Raw genomic sequence first — 20,451 nt, forward strand, 5'->3', positions numbered from 1 at the left:
TATAGAACCTGTGCGAAGACTGGAGAACATCTTTCTTCTCTCTTAACACATAAAAATCCATTCCTTTTTCTCTATGGACTCTATACTTCCTCCATATACCTGGTTTTTATGGTTAAGTTTTTCTTTTGGTTTCTTTCAGACTGTAGGATGTAGAGCTATAGCTAGAAATTATTTAATTATCTGTAGAAGGCACAGAGAACAGTCTCTAGCAATTGAGTATATTTTCCTGGGAGAAGGATGAAGCCTGTTTCCCAGACAGGGAGCTAGGTGGCACAATGGACAGAGTGCTCTGCCTGGAGTCAGGAAGTCAAAGTCAAATCCAGATTCAGACACTTGCTAGTTGTGTGACCCTGGGTAAATCACCTACCCTTTGTGTTCCTCAGTTCCCTCAGCTGTTGAATGGGGATAATTATAGACCTACCTCCCAGGGTGAGGATCCAATGTGATAGTCACTATAAAGCACTTAGCACAGTGCCTGGCATATTGTAGGTACTTAGTAAGTACTAGGTCTTATTATTATTAGGGGTAGTTAGGTGGCACAGTGGATAGAATGCCAAGCCTGGAGTCAGGAAGACTCATCTTTGCCAAGAAAACCCTAAAAGGGGTCATAAGGAGTCAGATACGACTGAAAAACAACTGAACAAACATTATTAGATAGTCTGGCTCTAGCCCAAAGCGCAACCAACCTCATGACTCCTTAACCCTTGACTAAAGTAGGGGTCAGGGGGAAGTGGCAACTCCAAACTGGAGGAAAGTGGCTTTGGTGTAAGGTGTATGGAGGACTTAGAGCAGCAGGATCAGGCTGGAGGACCATATGGGGAGGAAGTGTGCCCCACTATGTTGGTAGCCTAGGGTAAAGCCCTGGTCACTTTGCCCTAATTATGGTTCTGAGTGAGGGTAAAAATACTATTTAAATTTTAGGATCTTCTAGGGCATTTTTTCTGAGAGCAATGTGGCTAGGCCATCAAGGGGAAACTGTGGAAGAAACAACAGATAAAAATTGAATTTTAATTAACATTAAGTATTTATTATCATCACTCATAATAATCCCCAGTATCATTCTAAATCCATATACACTGATGATCCTATAACTCCAAGTGCTCATATCTGACATGATGCAGTGATCACATATTAAAGCTCCCTGTATTTTGAAGATACCCAGAAATTTCAAGCAATACTTACGGGTGGCAATGGCCAACACTAACGGTGACAATCCCTGAAAAGAGATCTAAATATCTTCGACCTTCATAATCAAATAACCATTGCATATATCCTTGATGGAGCAGTAAGGGCTTCTGGAAATAAGTGGCCATGAAGGGTGAAAAATTCTGTTTCCGAATCTTCAGGATATGGTTATAAGGCTGGGACTGTAGAAAAAAGAATTCTTATGTTCAATTCAATAAACTTAATTCAATTAAAAAGTTTCGTGCATATGTTGAATGCAGAGGATGGTGCTAGGTACTAAGGGAGATAAAAAGTTAGACCAGATGTCTGCCTTTATGAACTTTACAATCTAGTAGGGAACAGGACACAAATATAGGGCTGTGTGTATATGTATATTTATATATACACATAATATATACAGATATGTATTCATGTACACATATATACATATATGGACACATGATATATGTGTGAGAGAAGTACAGAACAAAGTGCTTGGATCCTAGAAAGGAATTAGATAATGCAGGCTTCTTTGTAGAGTTTTAAAAAATGAATAGGGATTTAGTGGGTGAAGAAAGGAGGTGGGGCACTTCAGAAATGAAAGGTGTGGTGTAAGCTCTTCTAGGGCATTTTCTTTTTGTATCCCCAAAGCCTAGCATAGTGACTTATATGACTGGGCCTATGATTTCATTGGCTCATTAAGCTGCTACTGAGGAGAGGAGAGGAGGAGAGAGAAAGCAGAGGAGAGCAGAGGAGAGGAGAGGATACGTTGAGCTGAGTTGCCCAACTGCAATCCCAAGGGTCTTCCCCTCACAGTTTGATGTTTTTATTAAAGGGGCCATCCTTTGCCTCACTTCTTAAAGAAGCCTCTTCACTGAATGGGTGTTGCCTTACTCAAAGTGAAAACCTAAAGAGACCTTAGCTTAAAAGGGCCAGGGTCTCCCAATGCATCCTGGGCCATCTCCAGTCATCCTGATTGATATCTGGCCACCGGACCTAGATGTCTCTGGAGGAGAAAGTGGGCTGGTGACCTTGTACAGCCCTCCCTCACTCAAATCAAAGTCAACTGCAAGTCATGTCATCACCTCCCTGATGTCATGGTCCTCTTTGGGAATGAAAGACAACACAACACAAGCTCCTACTGAGGAGCTTCCTCTATCATTGCAGGTAGAGGTAACTTCCAGTCATAGAGAATTGCCGAGCACGAAAAGATAAGTGACTTGTTCAGAGTCACAGAGTTAGTATCAGGGGCAGGGCCTGATCCCAGGTTTTCCTGTCTTTAAAGTTGGCTCTTTAAAGCTCTTTAAGGCTCTTTAAGGCATGACTCAGTCATACATATAGTAACATGCTTAATAAATGGATAAATGAATAAAAGTAATAGCTTGATAAATTCTGGTTGAATAGAAACATGAATCCTTCCTTTTTCTCTCCTGCCTCTCTATTGGAACGTTAGCCCTTTGAGGACTGGATCATTTTCATTTTTTTTGTTTTTGTATGCCCGGAACTTAGCATAGTACATTGAACCAAGTTGTTCATTCTTCATTCTCTAAGAGGATCACTGATAAGGGTGATGTCTTAGCTTGCTCATGGATTAGATTTAAGTGAGGCAGAGCTTTGCAAAGTCATGGATGACTCCTCCACAGTCATGGAAGTCCAGTGGTAAGACAAAAGTCAAGATGACTGACCAAATAGCCCCTTAAAGAAAGAATTTCCAAATGCACTATGAGATTCATACTGTTAAAGTAGGGACATGTTGCACTCTTAAAATAAAAACAAAAAAATTATAAAGATTCTAAGCCTTGTAGAAGCTTAAAATCTGAAACATTTATTGATATAATCTTTATACACAGCTTTAAGCACTCTGAGGATGGAGTTTGGGTTTTTTAATCCTTTTCATTTCCCTCAGAACTTCTCATAGTGCCTTGATTACTATGGAAGTTTCACAAATATCTGTTGAATGGAACCAAAGTGGATTGCTTACCACTTGCCTGACCTTGAACATCACCACTCTGATATTAGTTTCCTTATTTGCAAAAGCAGAGCAATGGACTTAAGGGTTCTTAACCTGGAGCCTGTGAAGCATTTTTTTTCTTTTTAAGATTTTGATAACTTTATTTCAATGTAATTGTTTTTCTTTGTAATCCTATGTATTGTATTTTATGAATTTAAGAACATAATTCTGAAAAAGAGTCCATAGACTTCAGCAAACTGCCAATGGGGGCCATAACATAAAAAAGGTTAAGAATCTGGGAAGAAGATGAACCTGAAGTCTGAGAAGCTAAGATAGAGCCAGTCTTTCCTGGGAAGTAAGTCAGCATGGCTTTTGTTGTTGCCTGTAGGTTGGTTGGTTGGTTGTTGTCCTTCGTTCTCAAAGAGGACCAAAATGACATCACTATGTTAGAGTAAAGTTACAATGCATCTGACTATGACTGATCAGACCAATACCAGCTCAGAATGCTCTACCAAAGGTCAGGCACAAATAGTGCACGTGAACATTTGGGGTAGATTCTCTAAATTTGTACATCTCACATTTTTTTGAGTTACTTCAATTCTGTTTTGCTCATATAGCATAGCACCTTCACTGATGAGGGCATGTCATGCTGGGCAGTCCTGTGCCAGTGTCTCCCATCTCATGCAATCAATTCCAAAGTTCTTGAGAGAAAGCTTGAGAGTTTCCTTGTATTGCTTCTTTTGACACCATGTGAGTGCTTGCCTTGTATGAGTTCTCCATAAAATAGTTTTTTAGGCAAGTATACATTTGGCATTCAAACAATGTGGCCAGCCCATTGGAGTTGTGCTCTCTAGAATTTGAATATTTGGCAGTTTAGTTAGAGTAAGGACCACAGTGTCTGGTACCTTAGCCTCCCAGGTGATCTTCAGAATCTTCTTAAGACAATTCAAATGGTAGCTATTCAGTTTCCTGGCAGGGCACTGGCAAACTGTCCAGGTTTCACAGACATACAACAACGAGGTCAGCACCATGGCTCTGTAGACCTTCAGCTTGGTAGTCAGTCTAATACCTCTTCTGTCCCACACTTTCCTTCAGAGCCTCCCAAACACTGAGCCAGCTGTGGCAATGTGCGCATCAACCTTATTGTCAATGTGTACATCCCTAGAAAGTACACTACCAAGGTAAATGAACTTATCCACAGCATTCAAAACTTCTCCATTTGCTTTAACCAATGGTTCCATGTATGGATGGTGGGGTGGTGGCTGATGGAGCTCCTGTGTTTTCTTGGTGTTAATTATTAGGCCAAAATTAGCACAAGCAACAGAGAAGCTATCCTCCCTTTCATTGCAGTTTGTCCTCTTTCGTTGACTCTTTCTTCTCCTTTTGCTATTCAAAACCTTTGTCAAGAAAGCCCTGAAGTCAATCATTGGTACAAAGTTAAGTCAGTGTACCACCCCTTCTCAGGATGTTCATATCCCGTCTTATATTTAAATGTGTACACAAATACCTCATCACTAATTAGAAGAATGAAAGGAAGTAGAGGGAGGAGGTATTTGAAGGAGAGGAGGAGGCCATCCTGTTACCCTAGAAATTTTATTCCATATTAGATGCCCCCCTTCCTTCAAGGTCCATCTTTTTTGAAAAAGACAACCAACTCCTGAGCACAGGCATACCTTGAGTCATCTTCCTAATTAGTAATCAGGACCAGGGTATATTTCCAAGATTATTGGTGTTTGAGAATTGGTTTTGGTGCTTTTGCCAGAAAAGCCTTATTTTCCTCATGACACATAGAGGTGAATGATTGACAGAAATACCAATTCAATTTTTTGCATGTGCTTTTATGTGCTTCCAGATCAAAGTGCAAACAAAGTATGAAGAGTGAAATATCCTCCCTACCCCACCCTCCAAAAATGACAGTCAGCAGGAGAAGCACATGGCTAGCTACTTATGTAGAGAGGAGTTCATGGACCTCAAGTTTCTGGCTGCTATTTGTCTGTTTCTTTTTATGAGCAGAGGTCAGACAAAATGGTTTTTCTATGAAAGTTCAAGAGGTCCCAAGAGATCAAGAGTTCCTGAATTAGATCATTTAGGCATGGGTTTCTAGAAGGATAACACAGTATCAACACAGTATCATCTTACAACTGACAGACTAAAGACTTATCAACTGGGGAGGGGGAAGAAGCAGCCTAGGTTAAAATTATGCTTTTAGCTTTTTTCAGTGTTTTTATGAGATCTTTGGAGAACAAATGGATTCAGGGTGGAAGATTCTCTGCTTTGTTGATGCAATTTAGTTTCTCTCTTTTCTGCTGAAATGGTGATTAGAGTTAAATCTTCTCCATTACCTAAAGATTCTTTCAGTTGACATTAGATTACAAGTTTTATGACCCCTTGATGCTATAACTGACACGTATAAATAATTCAAGTTAATTTTGACATTTCCTTCTCTCCCTCAAGACTGATAATAGTTTTAAGGATCTGTGTGCTTGATCTGTCATAGGTCACAAACCACATCTTTTGGTCAGAAAAGGGACCTGAATTGTCCTGGAAACAAATAGCACATTAGGAAACACCTGGATATTGAGGATGATTTTTTTCTATTCAGCTTAATGGCCTTCCATTGAATAAAACATCCTTGAAACTATATTGCCCAAAAAGATGAATTTTGGAAATAAAATATATAATACTGCAACGTAAGAGAGGAAGTGTTGTGTAGTGAATAGTGGTGGTCTTAGAGTCAGGGGGACTGTGTTCAAATCTTGAATGAAATGTACTGGCTGTGAGACACTGGGAAAGTCACTTAATCTCCCTGAGTCTCAGGCAACTTCACTAATTAAGTCATAGCTATAAGGTATATATCATTGCTATTTGAGTGGGTAGAAGGAATGGCCGAACAATGGAAAAGTTTACTACTGAGTATATGTCAGACAAAGGAGTGATTCTATTAAATTTTTAAACTGGATTTGTGATTTAATTGGTATAGGGAGCTCCCAGTAAAGAACTTCCTCTAATAATACATATCATCAGCACTTTGTGTGCAGCTTATAGTCTAACAGATTTGCCTGGGGTACTGAGAGTACCCAAATGATTTCTTTAGTGTTACTCAGCAATTATGTGTTAGAGGTGAGACTTGAACCCGGATCTTCCTGACTACAAGCCCAGGTCTCTATCTGCTACACTGTGATGCCTTTCACTTCAAATGTTACCAAGAGTTAAAATCAAAGGGGTGGGGATATACCTGTGAGATGGACTGCCTTTAGTAGTATGCAAGGATACTTGTAGGTTGAATTAGAAACAGAAAATATTAGAACTTGGAGATAAGTTATGAATCCAGTTTCTCCACTGGTGAAGAAACAGAAGCCCAAAGAAGTTAATAATAGTCACTAAATATTTATTAAGTGCCTGCTATGTACCAGGCATTGTGCTAAACATTGGGGATACAAATAAAAAAAGGACAGTCCCTACCCTTAAGGAGCTTACAATCTAATGAGGGAAGACAGCAGACAAAGTGGTGGGAGTGAAAGGAAGGTACCCATACAAGGTTATGGTGGAGAAGAATGAGAAATCCCAACATAGTGCAGCCAAAGAGATTTACCAAGGTCATGCAGCTAGTCAGAGGTAGAGTTCAGTCTCCTGAAACTCTAGAGAGTCTGGTCTCTTGACTACACAAATACTTTCTATGCTACACAAACATTATCTGCTATGTGAATTTTGTAGGGAAGAACCTTTTGGCTACTTGTAAAACATTGAGTCCTACCTCATATTTTTCAGGTGTGAAGTCACATGGAGGCATTTGAGGTGATGTATGAACACTGAGCTTAGATCCAGGCTTCCAGCAGGTACCTACCAAAAACAAACAAACAAACAACCCACAGAATATTAGGATTGTTCTCTAGCTATCATACAACTAAGACCAGACAGTGTCCAATTATGAAAATTTCTTATAGTTCACTTAAAGATGAGGAAAGTGCATTATAGAGAGACTAAGTGCTTTGTCTAGGTTCCTACAAATAGTAGGTAGATGAGCTGGGTTTCAAATCCAGGTTTTCTTAGTCCAAAAGCCAGTATTCTTTACACAATGAGACACTGCTTCCGCCAGGAGGGCTCAAGAGCTGTACTATCGAGGAAAGAACTGACATCAAAGACACCAGTGCATTCTCCAAAGCTTCAAAGTAAATAACTAGTTTAAAATTAATTAGGCTTTGAAATATAGTCATATCTGGGTCTAACAAAATCATCCAGAAACAAAGTTCATAACAAAAGTAATCCGGTTCAGAAAAAGTGAGCTGTTTTTTTTAATTTTTAAAATTTTTATCTGTCTATCTATCTATCTATCTATCTATCTATCTATCTATCTATCTATCTATCTATCTATCTATCTATTTTTTGAGAGGCTAGTAAGTGTTAGTAGTCACTGAGGAGGGGGAGCCTTAGGCTTCTGGTGGGTAGAGCTAGCAGAGTGGAGAACTGAGTTCAAACAGCTTAGTGGCCACTTGAGTGTGAGGGAGGTGCTGTCCAGGGTGCTTTGACACAGCTTCAATTTTGCTGGTAGGATGCTACACCAGAAGAAATGGGAGAGGGTCAGCTTCCCTCATCTGGGAATTAAAAAGAGAATAAGTCTCTTAAAGGTGTACTGCACTGGAAATCAATAACCTGAAAAGCCTTACCATGGCTCTTGTTTTTTACATGGCTCCTTGTTTCTACATCTGGTTATGAAGTTTCTGACAGTTGTGCATTATCAGAAAGGACTAGAGAACTTCTGAGGATCCTTCTAAACTTAAGATTCTATGAGCTGACTATTTTGGACTCTAGACCATATACAGATAGAACAAAACATTAAAAAAAGCATTTAGATAGAATTAAAAGGTATCCCTTCCCACTGCACAAAAAATTAAGGATATTAATAGATGTGCCATGATCTTTATTAGATGTCAATGAGAAAAAAGAAAAAAAAATTGAATGTTAGAATGAGATATCACCTAATGTACCATCTAGTACCATCAAATACAGGGTTTATTAATCTGGGGTCCACGAACCTGTTGAAAAACTTTTTTTTGACAAATTTATTTCAATATTATTGGTTTCCTTTACAATTCTGTGTATCTTATTTTGTGCATTTAAAAGCATTATTCCAAAAAGGTTCATAGAGTTCACCAGATTGCCAAAAGAGTTCACAACATAAAAAGCTTAACAATCCCTGATGTAGTTTGGTCCCTTGATAAACTCTTATGATTATAATTTTAAATCTGCGAAGGGTTTTAGGGATTATCTAGTCATACCCCTTTATTTTTACAAATGAAAAACTGAATCCCTAGAGAAATTGTCAGTCACTTGTTAGAACCTTGTTAGTGATAAAGCTTTAACTAGAGTGCATGTCTTTTCACCCCCAAATTAAGAGTTTCCCCATTACATTACATTGTTATTATCTCACTTCTGTCCCTCTATTTTCCTACATGTTTCTATTCCCTCTTTAAGAGTAGAGGGAAATCATAAGTCAATGCTAAAAGGTACCTAGTCCAACCTCTTCATTTTACAGATTAGGAGAGATGAAAAAAAATGATCCCTCCTATTCAGCTGAATGAACAGATGAAACAATAGCTTTTTTCTTATTGTGGATGCAAAGGTGATGGACAGGCTTATTACTGAGTCATTTTCCTAAGAAAACACAGTAGACTACTATTTTTTAATTAAGTTTAAAAGCATCTCCTTTGGACAGACTTTCCTTTCAAGACATTCCATTTTTCTGTTTCAGAAAATCACTAATGTCATTCATTTGTTTTTAGTACGTTAAAAACAAGTGGCTTTTGGTTAAATTTGAATCAGAAGGGGGAAAAAGAGGTATCTAAAGCTTTCTGAGAATTTTCCCCTTCAAGAGATGCTCTTCATGTCTTTATTAGTTTCTCGCATGAGATGATAAAATCCTATAGTGCTTCTAAGAATTCCAAATCTCCTGACTCCTTCAGTATCATTCACTTTCTTTTCTAAACAAGGGCTGTTAATGGAGTTACAAATTCGATTGAATCCAAAGTTAGAGGAAAATCAAGATGTGAAAAATAAAATTTTTAAAAGAAAATTTTCTAATAGTAGAGTCAAAGTAAACATCAAGACAAAGGCCAGATCTATACTAGAAAAAGTAAAATAATTAAAAACAATTTTCATGGGGGCAGCTAGGTGGAGCAGTGAGTAGAGCACCGGCCCTGGAGTCAGGAGGACCTGAGTTCAAATCCGGCCTCAGACACTTGCACTAGCTGTGTGACCTTGGGCAAGTCACTTAACCCCAATTGCCCTGCCAAAAAGCAAAAAAAAAAAAAAACCAAAAGAAAACCCACAATTTTCATATAAATTAAACCTATACCTTAATCTGACATGGCCTTCCTATCCCTGGGCTCTCACTTCTCTCCTCTCTCTCCCAATTAAAAATGAAAAAACAAAGTCCCATCAAACATCAATACCATACCCTACCAATCACTTTGTGTTTATTTTATATAGATTTTGAATTTACTTATCAATATACATGCTGTTTCTTGGATTGTAAGCTCCTAGAGAGAAGAAACTATTTCATTTTTGTATTTGTATTCTCAGCATCTAGCCAAGTTCTGGAAACATATAGAAATCCATTTATAAATGCTTATGGAATTGAGTTATTGAATATCCTGGCTTCCATTAACTGTATTCCTGAAAAATGCATTTTTGAGTCAGAATTACCTGGACAACCACTTGAATTATGTATTCATAATATTCCTAGTTTGGAAGGATCCTCAGAGACTATCTAGTCATCTAGTCTGACTATTATCCAAGTCCTTGTCTGAGGTGGGGAACAGTGGTATTAATGGCCTAGAAAATACCTCATTCCCCCAAAGGTAGTTTTAATCTGGTGGAAAACTAGGCACTCCAAGCAAAAAAAATACAGCCAAGATTTTCATTCTTCAGAAAAAGGATGGAGATGCAATGGCATAGCTTTAAGTTTCTGCGTTCTCCTAGACTTCTTCTCTAGGACTTGGCACAATGGCTTGGTGGTACATACCTGAGGGAAGGCTTCTGTCAGCTCTCGAGTGAGCAGATTGTATGGATTCCCATGCTATTTGCTCAGGTTTATAGGAATCTAGGTCTGTCAGGTATGATGGTATCACTGTCACTTCTACAATGATGGGATCTTTCAGAGTTCACACTCCTCAAATGGCATGCAAGGACTTAGTAAATGCAGCTTGGGTTAAGATTGTCCCATTGAAACAAAGATTGTGGACAATGGGACAGATTTATAGAAAGACAGATGATATTGGTCAGTAGGCCATGAGGTTGCTAAAGTGAAAATGTATTGATCACCTGCTCAGTCAAGCTCCTGAAGGGTGTCTATGTGATTTTATGTGAGCAGTCAGACTTGACCTCCCATACTTAATAGTGTTCAGGGGGATAGGGTCAAGGGAATGTTAACCAGCAACTTACTTATATTTGAATTGTCTTAGGAAGATTCTGAAGATCACCTGGCAGGGTAAGGTCTCAGACACTGAGGTCCTTACTCAACCAAACATTCAAACTCTACTTCAGACTCTGATGGGCTGGCCATGTTGTTCAAATACAAAATGTGCACTTGTCAGAAAGACTATTTTTATGGAAAACTCAGACAGGGCAAGTGTTCACGTGGTGGTCAGAAGAAGGTCTCTCTCAAAAACTTTGGAATTGATTGTGTGACATGGGAAACACTGGTACAGGACAGCTCAGCTTGGCATTCCCACATCAGAGAAGGTGATGTTCTCTAACAGCAAAGCAGAATTGAAACAGTTCAAAGGAAAAGCAGGATGTGCAAATTTAGAGTATCCACTCCAAATGTTTAGAGACTATTTGTGCCTGACCTGTGGCAGAGCATTCCAAGCTTGTATTGGCCTGATCAGCCACAGTCAGACACACTGAATCTTGACTCTAGCACAGTGATGTCATTTTGGTCCTCTTCCTGAATGGAGGGACAACAACCACCTATATTCAGCAAGTCTGCTTGTAAAATGTGTATTTCAAAGTGCCTTGGGCAATCCCCATCTCTGTTGATAGCTAGAACTGTGGTGTAAAGTGTAAATATGGGGGAAGGATTAGCTTTGGAGAGATGAGCTGTTGTTGTGGAGCTCATTTGTGGGCAGAGGAGTTAGCCAGCTATCTTAGTGATGTGTGGTTTATGTGATCCTTGAATAAAGTAAGAATTACAGATTATCAGAGTGGGACAGGATGTCAGAGGTTATTCGTTTTAATCCACAAACAGGAATCTCCTCTATGACATTTCTGACAGATGGTCCTCCAACTTTCTCTAGAAGAAATCTAATAATTGAGAAGCCACAGCATTTTGAGGCAGCCCATTTCCCTTTTCAATGGCTTTAATTGTTAGGAAATTTTTCTTTATGTTGGATTAAGATCTCTCTCTCCATAACTTCCATGAATTGTTTCTATTTTTGCCTTTGGAGTTCAAATAAAAGAAGTCAAATCTCTCTTCCATGTAAGACTTTCAAATACTTGGGAATGGCTTTCATGAACTCCTAAAAGCTTCTCTTCTCTGTCAAAACATCAGTAATAATTAGTCTGCTCTATCTGCCCATCAGATTGAGGGTCATATGTCATAGAACAGCAAATTTTCTTTTTTTTTTGGAGGAGGGAAGGCAGGGCAATTGGGGTTAAGTGGCTTGCCCAAGGTCACACAGCTAATAAGTTTGTCAAGTGTCTGAGGCCAGATTTGAACTCAGGCCCTCCTGACTCCAGGGCCTGCAATCTACTCACTGTGCCACTTAGTTGTCCCCAAAATGGCAAATTTTCATAGTATAGTTCAAAATAATTCAAGTCAAACTGGAAACTTCAATTGAAACGAGATAGAAGAGACTTAGAAACCAGCAATTTGTCTGAGGAATAGCCAATTTCTTTGTTAGTTGACTCTCTAGGCTTCTCTAAATAAACTCTTTTGTTTTCCTCTCTCTAAGAGCATTCCATCTGGTTCTTCAGAGACTGTCATATTCCACTATTCATAGTAATGTATTATCATGACAAGAAGAATATTAGTATTAAAAAGATGGGTTTTTATTCCAAGGAAAGTCTTCAAGTTGGTGACAGTGCTGTGCAATTTCCCCATTGATAAAGGCCCACTCTCTTGCTCCTATTAAATATTGAGTCTTGTTCATTTTCCTTTTGCAATGTTTCCTTTGAAGTTCACTCCATCCAAATTTATCACTCAATCCAGAGTCTGGTCACTGTTATCTACCAATCTTCCTTTTTAATGAGTTCAATGAACAGCACTTAATTTCTTTCTCCACCCAAACTCCTGTCCTCATTCTATGAAACTTCAGCATATATGTTAATTTTCCCTCAAATACCCTGACTTCCAGGGGTGTGCTGGTAAATGTTTAATAGCCAGTTCTCAAAAAAAAGCGTGCATGATACACTTTTTGGTTTAATCAGCATTATTAACGTTTTCTCCATTAGATCACCTTTGATTACAGTCATTGTTTCCCAGTTATGAGTTTGACCTTAATTTCTCATAGTTTACAAGTAGGTATAACAGGTACATAATTCTCATTTTGGTGAAAGCCCTATTTAGAGATAGAGATCTTTTGCCATCTTATCCATTGGCCTTTTGATGGCAATATAAGTGGCAGCCTGTGAATCATACCAGAAGAGGACAAAATATTCCTTGAGAGGCTCATTCCCTGGTAGTCTGGATGGAGCTGATTCTTAATCTAGTTTGAAGTTTTGCAAATAAGTAGTACAGAGTTCTTAGGGAAATAAGTTTTACTTCTTTATCTCATTGTGAAATAATTTTGGCGTAATTTCACTTACATACAGCCTTTCCAACCCTCTATTTCCTTGTATAACATCTGCTAAATTATTATTACTATTATTTGTGGCAAGGAAGGCACATGATATGAAAAAGGAATCTATGGTGAAAATTCTCCTTTTTTCTAGTGTGGTATGAAGGCTATCAATCATTGACTAGTTTGAAAGATCTATAGAAAATGATTAATATTCCTTCAACTCTTTAGTAGTAATAATTAACTTCTAAAAAAGTTCCTCCAGTCCTGTGATGTATAGTATTCAGCTCAAGGATTAGGTTAATTTTATCAGATTAAATTAAATACATGCACACACATGTAGGTATACACAAATACACAACTTATACACATACAGATACAAGTCCACAAACTGCTTCAAGCCTCTCCTTTCTCTAGGACATTCACCTCACAGCTGCCATAGCGACATTATTAAAACACAGGTCTGACCCAGGCATTCTGTTACTGAGAAACTTTTTAGAGTAGGGTTTCTTAATTTCTTTGGTGTCTTGGACCTGCTTTAGCAGTCTTTAGCTAAATTTCAGTTCGAAGTCAGTGGAAATAAGGACTTTCTCCCATTCAAGTGTTGTCTGGAATCTATCAATGAACCCTTGATTAAGTAGTCCTGCTCTAGTTTCTTCCTCTGGGATAAAATACAAATGTTTTTATTTGACACTTAAAGCTGTGCTAGCTGTTCCTCATGCCTGAAATGTGCTCCCCTCCCCCACCTCCACCTCTTAGAATTCCCCATTGCTTTCAGAGCTACCTCCTACATGAACTGCCTTTCCTGATCCCTCTCAACTGCTAGTGATTCCCTTGAAAGTTCTTTATATTTAACTTGTGTATACTTTGTACATATGTACATATAGATGTGTGTGTAGATAGATAGGTAATACAATTTTAAGGATGCACAAGTTTGGAGTATCCACCCCAAATGTTCACATGGACTATTTGTGCCTAATCTGTGGTAGAGCATTCATTCCGAGCTCGTATTGGCCTGATCAGTCACAGTCAGACATATAGAATCTTCACTCAAGCATAGTGATGTCATTTTGGTCCTCTTCAAGAATGAAGGACAATGACCAATACAATTTTAAAATGTAATAGCTTAAAACTGCACCAGGGACCTGTTCATTCAATTGTAAAACCAAGGGGCTAAGTTTGATCATCTTTAGACTCCCTTCTATCTCCTATTTATTTGTTGTGTCCTACTCAACAGGAAACCCATTCCCCTTTTCCCCTCCTGTGACAGTCACCCAGGAAGAAGTTTGAGGAACTCCTCTCTCCTTCCTCTTTCTACCTTCCTTCTTCCCACCAAATCTTTCACGAGCCCTGTACCTCCTTCCTTTCTACTTACCACATTGGAGGAGGCGCCTCTTGGACACCTGGAGAAAGGAAACCCTTAGGAGAGCCATGATTATCAGATTCCTAGACAACCCCTTCCAGAGAGCAGGACAACCCCTTCCAGAGAGCAGTACAGCAGTAGTTGAACTTTGAGATTTTGGATTACATAGAAAAGGGGAAAGGACAAAGGAGAGAGAGAAGGAGAGTGGGGGGAGGAGCCTGGCACAGTGCCATCTCCTCCTCTGTATAAATATGGGAGCCCCCAGAGAGGCTGGACTAGGAGCTTTTTGGGAGAGAAAAAAGGAAAAGCCAGGGTCATTTGGATTCTGCTTTGTAGTCAGAATTCTTCTCTGAGTCTAGGCTCTCCCAGTTGCTGGAAGGCAAAAGAAGGTCAGCAGAACAGAGTGGGGAAGATGTCGAATGATTGGGAAAAATCACAGATGGCATCATTAGCAAAAAAAAGATGTGATTGTGAGGACTATAAATTATCAACTCATATGCTTATTTTGTCATCTCTATAAATTATTTTAAAAGCTTTAAATTCTGAACTTAAGAAATAAAACAAGCATTTCCCTAACAAAGTAGAATAGAAAAAAAGAGGATTGAGCATGAAACTATAAACCTATTATGTACAATTTGTTTTTTCTTTTAAATATATAATAAAGTTATTATGTAACATTCTTTTTTCCCTTCTCTCCCTTCCTCCCCAAGATGGCTATCATTAGACACAAATGTGTATATATTTAAAACCATACTATTTATAAATTTTTGATGAGAATAACCTGCAAGAGTATTGAGGGTAAATTTTATGGAAATGTGAAAGGGAAAGAGGTGAGCTTTTGGGATAAGATTTGTAAAGCACTTAGCACATGCTAAGGCATGTAGTAGGTGTGAAATAAATGCTCCTTCCCTCCTTTGTTCCTTCATTCCTTTGTTCCTTCGTTCTTCCCTCCCTCCTTCTCTCCCTTCCTTCCTTCTCTCTTTCCTTCCTTCCTTCCTTCTTTTTCTTCCCTCTCTCCTCCCTCCCTTCCCTTTCTCCCTTCCTTTATTCCTTTTTTCTTTTCTTTCTTTTTCTCCCTCCCTTCCTCTCTTCCCTCATCTCTTCTCTCTGCACATATTGTATTTCTTTTTTGAATGTAAACTCTTTGAGGGCCTGTATTTGTTTCATAGTCTTAGCACTTAACATAGTATCTGATGTTAAACTGGCAATAAGCTTAATAAATGCTTGTTGATTGAATGATTGAAGTTGTCTGATGTCATTGGCCCTCTTCAAGAACAAAGGACAAAAAACAATCTGTGAGTGGTAGTAGCTGCCCCACTGGAGACCCAACTGGCTAGTTCCAGTTGGGTAATTCTGCTCTTTTCTTCCTTCCTTCCTTCCTTCTTTCCTTCCTTCCTTCCTTCCTTCCTTCCTTCCCTCCCTCCTGTCTCTCCTCTCCTTCCTGTCCCTTCTCTTTCTGTCCACATAGGCAACCATATCCTTACCTGCAGGTACTCTGCCCAAAGGAATATAAATTTTGATCACTGAAATCTCCTAAGATATCTTGAGGTTTACAGACTAGATTTCTTTTTAAGGACCATCCCTTAAGTCCAAATTACTTTGCCTCTCATTGATTGGCCAACAATAGGTTCCATCTCAAGCCTCACTTGGTCATTGTTTGGGTTCTGATGGCTCAAAGTGAGTGAAAATAGCAGTTGTTTCTGTTTTGGCCTGAAACCCTGAGAGTCTTCCCCTCCCAGATTATTTTTTTTCCTTTGACTAGGTAAAAGAGGCCACTCTTTGATCAACTTCCAGGAGCTAAGATGGTGGAGCAAGCAATAAATCACTGTAACTCTCCCATACTCACCTCCAAACAACCATAAAATAGAGCTCTGAAACAAATTGTGAAAGAGAACCAGCAAAAAGACAGGGTGAAACAATCTTTTAGCCCAAGAAACTTGGAGAGTTGGCATGAAAGGTTCATCTCACCTGGGTGAAAGGGCAGCACAGTCCAGGACGGGAAGCATCACAGCAAGCCAGCAGCAAGCTCCACCTCAGCAAATCAATGGGAAATTCTGAGCCCCAGTGTGGTAGAGCAGGCTAGCACCAACACCAGGACTCCCCATGTGTCTTAGGGCAGCAAGGGAAACTTGCAGACTGCAGCTCCAAGAACTACCACATGTTGCAGCACAGCCCCAGGCAAACAGGTAGGCCAATTCTAGGGTGCCTAAGCAAACAGGCAGCCACCAGCCAGCACTGGCCCACTACACTTAAGCATAATCTCAGGCAAACAGGCAAACTCCAGAGGCCAGACCACCAAGTGCTTCAGTGTAGCCCTAGGGAAATGCAGAAAGACCCCACTGGGCCTCAGTACATGCCAGAAAACACCATGAGGATTCCAGCTCAGCACCAGATAAGCTGCCAGACCCCTAAGGCCTTCAGCAGCACTAGCCAACCCCCATCTTACCCCTTCAGCATGCCAGACATGAGAGTCCCCTGGGGGCCTCAGGGCAACATCAGCACCACACCAGGTAAATAGCCAGGGCCCGCAGCCACTAGCAAAAGAAGAGACAGTGCTCCTTCTACTCTGCGAGCATAGCTCAAATTTAAGAGAAAAGAAAAAGGCCAAAAGAAAGATGAGCAGAAAACAACAAAAAATAATCTAGCCATGGAAAGTTATGGTGACAGGGAAGACCAAGACACAAACTCAGAAGAGGACAAAAATGTCAAAACACCTATGGGCAAAAACCCAAAGAAAAATGGGAAATGGTCTCAAGCCCAGAAAGAACTCATGGCAGAACTCAAAAAGGAGCTTAAAAATCATATAAGAGAGGTAGAAGAAAAATTGGGGAAAAAAAGAGAATGATGCAAGAGAATTATGAAAAAAGAGTCAAAAGCTTAGAAAACTGCTTAAAAAGTAGAGTTGGCCAAATGGAAAAGGAAATACAAAAATCCACTGAAGAAAACAACCCCTTAAAGAGTGCAAATGGCCAAATGGAAAAGAAAGTACAAAACCCAATTGAGGAGAACAGCACCTTAAAAGTTAGAATTGGGCAAGTCTAAGCTAATGACTCTATGAGACACCATGAATCAATCAATCAAACAAATTCAAAAGAATGAAAGAATGGAAGAAAATGTAAGCTACCTCATGGGAAAAACAGCTGACCTGGAAAATGGATCCAGGAGAGACAGTATTAGAATCACTGAACTACCTGAAGGCCATAATCAAAAGGAGGACCTGGACAGTATCCTTCAAGAAATTAGGAGGAAAACTACCTTGAGGTCCCAGAACCAGAAGGTAAAATAGACATTGAGACAATCCACTGATCACCTCAGGAAAGAGATCCCAAAATAAAGACTCCTAGGAATATTATAGACAAATTTCAGAACTATCAGGTGAAGGAAAAAATACTACAAGTGCCTAAAAAGAAACAATTCAGATATCAGGGAGTCACAATCAGGAACACAAAGGACTTGGCAGCTGCAACACTAAAGGATCAGAGGTCATGGAACATGATATTCTGGAGAGCAAAGGAGCTAGGACTGAAACCAAGGATCACCTACCTGGCGAAATTAAGCATAATACATCAAGGGAAAAAAATGTTCATTCAATGAAATAGGATTTCAAGCCTTCATAAGGAGAAGACCAGAACTAAACCAAAAATTTGATCTTCAATATCAAGACCCAAGAGAAGCATAAACAGGTAAAAAGGAAAATGAAAACACAAGAGATTCAGTAGAGCTAAATTGTTTACATCCCTACATGGGGAGATGGTACTTGTAACTATTAAATATTCTATCACTAACAGTACAGCTAGAAGGAATATACATAGACAGAAGGTATGGGTTTAAGGGGAATTCAAGGGAATGACAAAAAAATTAAGGCATGAGAAAGAGGAGTACAATAGATGCAGAAGGAAGGGAGAGGTATAATGGGGTAAATTATCTCACATGAAGAGGTGAGAAAGACCTATTACAGTGGAGGGGAAGATGGGAGGGTGGGCAATGGACATCACTTGAACCTTACTCTCATCAGTATTGGCACAAAGAGGGAATAATATACACACTTAATTAAATATGAAATACCTTACCCAACAGGAAGTAGGAGGGGAAGAAATTATGTAAAGGGGGGTGATGGGGACTGATGGAAGGGAAGAAAGATCAGGGGAGGTGGTAGATAGTAGCAAAATACTGTTAAGGTGGGAAAGAGTGAAGGAGAGAGAGGACAAACAGGGGAAGAAGAGAATGGAGGGAAATAAACAAGTAGTAATCATAACTGTGAATGTGAATGGGATGAACTCTCCCATAAAACAGAAACATATCAGAGCGGATAAAAAACCAGAATCCTATAGTATGTTGCTTAAAAGAAATGCACACTTGAAGCAGAGAGACATACACAGAGAAAAGGTAAGGGGTTGGAGAAAAATCCATTTTATTTCAGCTGAAATAATAAAAAAGAAGGGGTAGCAATCCTTATCTCAGACAAAGTAAAAACAAAAATAGACCTAATTAAAAAAGATAAGGAAGAAAACTACATCTTGCTAAAATGTACCATAGACAATGAAGCAATCAAATCAGAAGAGCAAGGAATAGTTTACCTGTCAAGTCTCTGGAGAAAGGAAGAATTCAGGCCAAACAAGAGATAGAAAGCATTACAAAATGTAGAGTAAATGATTTTGATCATATTAAATTGAAAAGCTTTTGTACAAACAAAACCAATGCATCCAAGATTAGAAGGAAAGTAGAAAGCAGGGAAACAATCTTTACAGAGTGTCTCTGATAAAGGCCTCATTTCTCAAATATATAGACAATTGAATCACATTTATGAGAATACAAGTCATTCCGCAATTGATAAATGTTCAAAGGATATGAACAGGCAGTTTTCAGATAAAGAAATCAAAGCTATCTATAGGCATATGAAGAAGTACTCTAAGTAATTTCTGATAAGAGAAATGAAAATTAAAATAACTCTGAAATACCATCTCACACTAATCAGATTGGCTAACATGACAAAAAAGAAAATGATAAATGTTGGAGAGAATGTAGGAAAATTGGGACACTAATGCACTGTTGGTAGAGTTGTAAACTGATCCAACCATTCTGGAGAGCAATGTGGAACTATGCCCAAAAGGCAAACAAACTGTACATACCCTCTGATCCAGCAATACTGCTACTAGGTCTATATCCCAATGAGATCATAAAAAGGGAAAAGGACCTACCTGTGCAAAAATATTTATAGCAGCCCTATTCATGGTAGCAAAATATTAGAAATTGAGGGGATGCCTATCAATTGTGTAATGGCTGAACAAGCTATAGTATAGGAATATAAAAGAATGTTATTGTGCAATAAGAAATGATGAACAGACAGATTTCAGAAAAACCTGGAAAGGCTTGCACAAACTGCTGCAAAGTGAAATGAGCAGAATCAAGAAAAATTGTACACAGTGTGTACATTGTGTGATGATCAGCTATGAGTCATTTGGCATTTCTGAGCAACACAATGACACAAGACAAGTACAAAGGACTTATGAAGGAAAATGCTATATACATCCAGATAAGGAACTGATGGACTCAGAATGCAGATCGAAAAATACTTTTTACTTACTTTATTCTTTCTCATGGTTTTTTTCCTTTTGATCTGTTTCTTCTTCCATAACTATGATGAATATAGAAATATGTTTTATATGATAGCACATGTATAAACTGTATCAAATTGCCTACCATTTTCAGAATAAGAGAGGGAAGGAGGGAGGAAGGGAGGAAAATTTGAAACTCAAAGTCTTATAAAATGGATGTTAAAATTTTTCTTGATATGTAATTGGGGAAAAATACTATTTAAAGCAAAAAATAAAGGAGGCTATTCTTTGACTTATTTCTTACCTAGTCTTAATGACTGAATGTATATTGTCTCAGACAAACTGAGACCTGGGAAAGACCTAGCTTAAGAAGGCCAAGGTCTCCCACTGCATGCAGGGCCATCTCCAGTTGTCTTGATCTATATCTTGCCCTGGACCTAGATGGCTCTGAAGGAGAGATTGAGGCTGGTGACTGCACAGCCCTCCCTCACTTAAATCTAGTTCACTTGCAAGTCATGACATAACCTTTCTGATGTCATTGGTCCTCTTTGACAGTGAAGGACAAACAAAAAGAACAACAATGGATGATTGAAAGATTAGTTCCAGGGGTACTAAATATTAGAAAGAGTTGAGGCTGATGAA

At 38.9% G+C, this 20,451-nt stretch overlaps 1 protein-coding gene across 2 annotated transcripts in view; it reads right to left on the bottom strand.

Annotated features, from left to right (window-relative positions):
- The window catches only part of AGXT2 (alanine--glyoxylate aminotransferase 2), a 61,627-nt gene extending 47,235 nt beyond the window's left edge, over nt 1-14,392 (bottom strand). For both annotated transcript variants that reach the window (XM_036758317.1, XM_036758309.1), the window contains exons 1-3: nt 14,267-14,392; nt 6,870-6,955; nt 1,183-1,367 (exon numbers count right to left, since the gene is read on the bottom strand). In XM_036758317.1, coding sequence (XP_036614212.1) covers nt 1,183-1,367; nt 6,870-6,955; nt 14,267-14,324 — 329 coding nt within the window. In that variant the 5' untranslated portion in view covers nt 14,325-14,392. The remainder of the gene's footprint in view (nt 1-1,182; nt 1,368-6,869; nt 6,956-14,266) is intronic.
- Between the last annotated feature and the right edge of the window lie 6,059 nt (nt 14,393-20,451).

Source organism: Trichosurus vulpecula, chromosome 1 (genome assembly GCF_011100635.1).
Source record: "Trichosurus vulpecula isolate mTriVul1 chromosome 1, mTriVul1.pri, whole genome shotgun sequence".
Taxonomy (NCBI): Eukaryota; Metazoa; Chordata; class Mammalia; order Diprotodontia; family Phalangeridae; genus Trichosurus; species Trichosurus vulpecula.